At 42.6% G+C, this 6,070-nt stretch overlaps 2 protein-coding genes across 2 annotated transcripts in view; both read left to right on the forward strand.

Annotated features, from left to right (window-relative positions):
- cbwd (COBW domain containing) overlaps positions 1 to 2,173 on the forward strand; it is a 13,587-nt gene extending 11,414 nt beyond the window's left edge. Inside the window, exons 13-16 of the mRNA XM_079222039.1 lie at positions 692 to 760; positions 845 to 910; positions 1,047 to 1,173; positions 1,740 to 2,173. Coding sequence (XP_079078165.1) covers positions 692 to 760; positions 845 to 910; positions 1,047 to 1,173; positions 1,740 to 1,813 — 336 coding nt within the window. The 3' untranslated portion in view covers positions 1,814 to 2,173. The remainder of the gene's footprint in view (positions 1 to 691; positions 761 to 844; positions 911 to 1,046; positions 1,174 to 1,739) is intronic.
- Positions 2,174 to 3,932: 1,759 nt separating this feature from the next.
- Positions 3,933 to 4,997, forward strand: foxd5 (forkhead box D5; the record flags this gene model as incomplete). Its single annotated transcript, XM_079222551.1, has 1 exon — positions 3,933 to 4,997. The coding sequence occupies one exon, from the start codon at positions 3,933 to 3,935 to the stop codon at positions 4,995 to 4,997; it is 1,065 nt and encodes a 354-aa protein (XP_079078677.1).
- Positions 4,998 to 6,070: the final 1,073 nt, after the last annotated feature.

Raw genomic sequence — 6,070 nt, forward strand, 5'->3', positions numbered from 1 at the left:
AGTTGTGGTTTTTGACACGGTCATTGACAAGTCATCAGCCGGGGCGTAAAAACACTCCTTTTGTTTAACGTTCATAATGACTTTGCAGGTTTCAGTGAACTGAGAAAAAGTATATTTTGAAAAAGTTGAATCAATAAACTGTGAATTTGAATAGCCTGAAAATATATATCTCAAAAACATAAAATAATTGATGGAAAGCACACTTATCCAAGTACTTTACTTGTGTTTTAACATTATTTATTTATATATATACATATACTTCTACAACATTTCAGAGGGAAATATTGTACTCAGTGTATACGATATGCATTGTAATAAATTACCAAACAATGTAGAAAGTTAAAATGCTGCTTGAACATTACTAAAATATACATAAATGCATACAGATGATGCATATACTCTTTAAATTGGCTATTTTGCTAAATGGATACTATTTGATAATAAACTTAAAAGTACTTTGTGCTGATAATAGTTGTGTGCTTTTTTTGTGCTGTAAAATGAGCTTTTCCCTCACGATCCTATTTCACACAAAGTTTAATTTATTTGTATTTCAGTAAAGAAAATTGGAACTTACTGCAATTCTGAACCACAATTTCATCCATGCTTTTCTTCTCAAAACCACAAATTGTCTAATGTGTTATTTTGTAATACATTGATAGCAGTTTCACCTCGTATTTAATGTCATCCGCAGAGTATTTTAACCGTGACGTTTGAAGTGGCCGGAGATCTCTCTGAGGATGCCCTGAATGTCTTCATCCAGGTTGGTTTCCCCTTCGCCATTACTAATTAGCTCAAACACAATACAGCCCTTTGTAAAGTGAACACCCATTTTGCACTGTTTCAGGAGCTCCTGTGGGAGAAGATGTTCAAAAACAAAGAGGGGCAACCCATGACTGTCATTCGGTTAAAGGTACAGTAAGGCACAATAGTCACCCGAGTGGCAGCAGTGATCAATAGCTGCCACTTTATTATCTGTATTAATCAGTTCCAGGCGCTTCATTCAGGGTCGGTTAATGTGTCACTCGTCACTCGTGACTTGTTTCCAGGGCATAGTGTCCTTTGCAGGTAAAGCCCACCAAGTGATGCTGCAGGGGGTCCACGAGCTGTATGACCTGAATGAGACTCCACAGCTTTGGGAGGAGAACCCGCGGATCAACCGGCTGGTCTTTATAGGTGAAGACACGCACACTTCTTTCACATGTGTGTCTTTACACAAGTCTTACACACACACCACTGGGAAGGCAGCCACTTCATTCAACCGCATTAAATTGATTATGAAGGATTTTTTTTTTTTTAAGGTAGGCTAATGTTGAACTGAGGCTTAACATGAATCGACAAATTCACCGTTTAGTAGCTTTCTGATTCTATAGCACACATTTCCATAAGTTCTTGGCGGTAAAACCTGCTTTATTTTATTCTATTCGTCCACACTTTCCTTAAAAGTATCCCAGGAATTTCCCTGTAATGTATGTCATCTGGTACAAATATTTGGAAAGTAGACCCGCTGTTGATTTGAGTCTTTCTACTCATTGTACATGAGGTCCGCCCAACCTGCAAAAATGTGAAATTTGATTTTAGGACCATATTACATTGTTCTTTCCAGGGAACTTCCTTCCACATTTTTAGGAAATCGTTAGGAAGTTACAGTAAAAAAAATACTTGAGAGCTGTCCCCCATGGTACATAACACATCAGTGCTGTCTCACTGCTCACGCTTCTTGTCTCTACTCGGTCCTGCAGGAAGGAACCTGGACAAGAACATTCTGCGGGAACAGTTCATCTCTACCGTGGTGGAAGGAGCCCAGGGAAATTAGCCTCACACTTTGCTTTCCCCTTTGCATTGAAACCTGGTGATTTTGGGGCAAAAAGTGGTGGTTTTTGACCATCAATAAACCTGGCAGCGTGTCTCAGGCGTTTCCTCCTTTCCTACGTGAGAACGCGGTGCGTCAGTGGATGGTTACGGTTACCGTTATGATTCATTTTTTCAGAAAGATGGCTTTTTAAAATCTGCCATTTGTTTCAGGTTGGGAGCCCAAGTAGTGTTAGAAGTTGCAAAGTGGCGCACATAAAGTTTTAAGTGTGCTACAAGACTGTACTTTGTAAACAAGTTGATTGTTTCTGGCTTTCAACATCCTGTATTTTTTAAATTATTCCAAATAAACTCATTTTTCCTGAACAAATTATGTGACTGCTCTGATATACCTCAACAAAATAAATGTTTTTAACCATTTGTAAATCGTTCTATCTGACAACGGCAGTGCATTAACATAACAACAGACAAAAGTACCTTTGTGTTAAAGTTCACCATGATTCTCAACAAAGTGTGAAAAGTGCCTTAAGAGGATTAACATCTTAGCTTTTATTTTTATGAAACTCATACAAGGAGGTTTTTTTTTTAAACTTCAGCATTTAGTCAGTAGGCCATGATTTTATAATAAAGTGTTTTTTTCACAGGTGTGATGACTCAAATATTGCAACTAAAGTAATGCTTCCTAAAAATGCCTAAAACGTATAATTGGCTCTAATTATTGTTTATTAATATATTGTTAGTGTCATGCAAACCTGTTTTATTTTGGTATGATAATAGGTGATACATTAATACAAATTCGGCTTTCCACTACAGTGAAACTGTTGTTACTGGTTATGTTTAACCTTACATTCATTACCAACTGAGTTTGAATGTTTTTTATTTAAATTAGTGTTTTTTTTAATGATTTTCCGTCATTTATTTTGCCTTAATTGCTTTAAAACACAGACAGCTTCACTGCATTTAAGACTAAATGCTGAATTGCAGCCTCAATAAAGTCGCAAATACTTGACGTATTGCTGCCATTCTGTCTTCAGGTATTTGTTACTTCGGCCTTTTATTGCTCCAGTCATGTGAGAACCATCTCTCTCACACACACACAGTAGGCCCTGTAAGGTGAGGAAATAGGTGGAGTTTTCCCAACGTGGTCATTTGCAATGGAGATGGTTTAGCAGCACGGTTTTAGCACATATCCGCTGTAAGACCGGTTTGCTTTGAGGATTGCTCTGCTTATTCATCCCGGTCGTAAAGCCGAGCTGAGCCCTGTAGCCCAGAGCGCACCGTTCAGCTGAGCCGTTTCCTACTCGATTCTGATGCTGATGGCCTCGTTAAGGCGACTATTGCCTCTTTTCTCTGCTGGCTGCGGGGAGCCCTGCCACGGCCATTTTCATGGTCACACCACCTGCGGGCATCCAGAGGTGGCAAACTAAACGAACCCGCGGGGGTTCCGAGAGGGGGAACACTTGATTTCTTAGCACTGGCAAGGCGTGGTGTTAAAACTCCCAAGAACATCCCACCTCCGACTGTGCTGCTCTATGTTCTGTAATATCAGATGATTAAAAGACCAGGGGTCAACTTTAACCTCATCACATGCATCTATGTTGGTGGCATGTGTGCATGACAGACACAGAACAATGGCGCACACCAACCATTGTGAATGTGTACTGAGTGTGCAACAAGTTATGAGCACTGCAGTGGCATGTTTGAAAAACAATTATTATTATTTTATTTGTGTGTGCACTCACTCTTGCCGTTTAACAACTGGAATGAAACACTTTGCAACAATTTGAGCTTCCTTTGAATGACTAGGCCGTGCGCACTCCAGGACTCCCCTCGCCCTCCCTCCATCTGTGTGCTTCCCTCCTCTGGCTCCCCGCGGCGAGGGGCCACTCTGATAGGTCCAGAGGGTTAATGGGACTGGCCTGCAGGACAGTGGTCTCCCTGCATATAAAGCCTCAGCCCTCCTTTCTACGGCAAATCGGCACACTAGGTTTAAAGAACCAGGCGGTTGATGCGCTTTTACGCATGAGCAGGGCCCTCTTGGTTTTTACGCACGGCGAACTATTAATGCATCTTTTGGCACAGCTGAGTTTTTAACGCGTTGTTTGAACATTCCGCGTGCGACCATGACTCTGTCCAGTGAGTTTGAAGCTTCGCAACACGCTGCGTTGCCTTTAGAAGAGGATGAGATTGACATAGTGGGGGAGGACGAGCCTAGCCACGGGCGCTTGTATCGAAAGGAGTGCTCTACGGACCCCGGGTCCTCAGCGGAATCCGGTGCTGAATTTGACTCTTCAGAGCCAGACTCCTCGGGGGAGAGCGAGAACAGCTTCTGCGCAGACGCACCGGCGTCCAGGAAAGCCCAGAGCAGCTCGGTGAAGCCTCCCTACTCCTACATCGCCCTCATCACCATGGCCATCCTGCAGAGCCCGGTGAAGAAGCTGACGCTGAGTGGCATCTGTGACTTCATCAGCAACAAGTTTCCTTACTACAGGGACAAGTTCCCCGCGTGGCAGAACTCCATCAGGCACAACCTCTCCCTCAACGACTGTTTCATCAAGATCCCGAGGGAGCCTGGGAACCCGGGCAAAGGTAACTACTGGTCTCTTGACCCCGCCTCCGAGGACATGTTCGACAACGGCAGCTTCCTTCGGCGAAGGAAGCGCTTCAAGAGAAACCAGCCCGAGTTTGGCAAAGACGGACTTGTGTTTTATTCCAACTTGAACTGCTACCGGCCGTACGGGCAGCCATACTGCGTGCAGGGCCAGGTAAGCCCCCCGGCCGCTGCTCCTATCCGGTACATGCCTGTGCAGGAGGGCATCATGATGCCGCCCTCCTCCTATCACCTTCTACCACAAACTTTGAACAGTCACGGCAAGTGCAGTGGGCCTAAAGACTTCAGAGCGCAGCTTTGCGCAGCAGAGTCCGCTGAGCCAAAGCCTGGCCCGCAGGCAAAGTGCTCCTTCAGTATTGACAGCATCATGAGCAAGCCCTCCCCCATCGGCCCACCGAACCCAAACCCGCAGCTGAGCCCCCGCAGCGCTCTGTACGGGCATCTCATGTCGGGCCCCGCTGCCTGTTTGGTTCCGACGCTCCTGCAGGCTCCCAGGACTCCGTTCTGCCATTCCGCCATGCTGAGCACTGCTCCTCTAAGAAACGAGCATCTCAGACTCTCTTTCCATCACTGTTGAAGCCTTCAACAGTGTCTGTGTGTCCGATGCTGTGTGAAGACACGTTGGTGTGGCCCATTTCTTAAAGAAATATTTTAATTGCCTGATATTTATGTGCGTTGACATTCAAAGTTATGTCTTTAAAGGAATCTGTGTAAATAAGAATGATAAGAGTGGTAATATATATTTGTGAGACTTGTTGCAGTTTAAACCATCGTTGTGTTTTTGTTAGTAATTGTCAAAATAAATATCTGAAAAATATCTGTGATGTTCTAAGCTCTTTATTCGGCTACTTAAAGCAGTCACTTACAGTTTGTACATATCTCTTTGGGGTCGGGGTGCAGTGGAAATATCATTATATTATTATTATAACAACAGCCTACAAGAAAAAGCACCTTATACTAATGCTTCTCTGTCTACATTATGAAGTCAAGAACATATTACGATGTTGTTATAGAGATGATGCATCAGGTGTCAGTTTAGAAAGTTTAATTATCTTTACCAAAGTCATAATATTTCACCATTATTAAAGGCAAACAACATGCCCACCTCCTCCCGGTCAGGTCCACTCACGTCCACTATTTGTTAATGCTATTTTTAAACTATTAAAGAAGTCAACCCATCCTTAAATACCGGTCAAACCCTCTCTTTAAAATCATTTGGCTCGACTCGTGGAAACAAAAAAGAACTTATAACACATTTTCCAACCAGCAGATTAGTGAGGATGATACTAGCTCTCGTCCCTGTTGCTAAAAATAAACTCACTGATCTATATATAATATGAGACTGTAATTTGTTTTTAAAAATAAACATCTGCATGTATTACTCTTAACACATTGAAAGGTCATTTATCTAAATGAGTACTTCATTTATAACATAAATCATATCATCACACAACATAATAACATAAATCATTTAAATAATAAAAAAACATGAAAACCTCTGTTCAGTTGGATAAAGTTTATATTAAACATCATAAGCGCTCTTTTAAACGTAGAAACAACGTGCAGTTCTCCCTTCCCGCCACAAGGTGGCACTGTTTACCAGATATTGGAGCAGACATAACGGTTTTGCAGCCTTCTGGTGATGACCTC

Source organism: Taurulus bubalis (assembly GCF_910589615.1).
Source record: "Taurulus bubalis genome assembly, chromosome: 8".
Lineage (NCBI taxonomy): Eukaryota > Metazoa > Chordata > Actinopteri > Perciformes > Cottidae > Taurulus > Taurulus bubalis.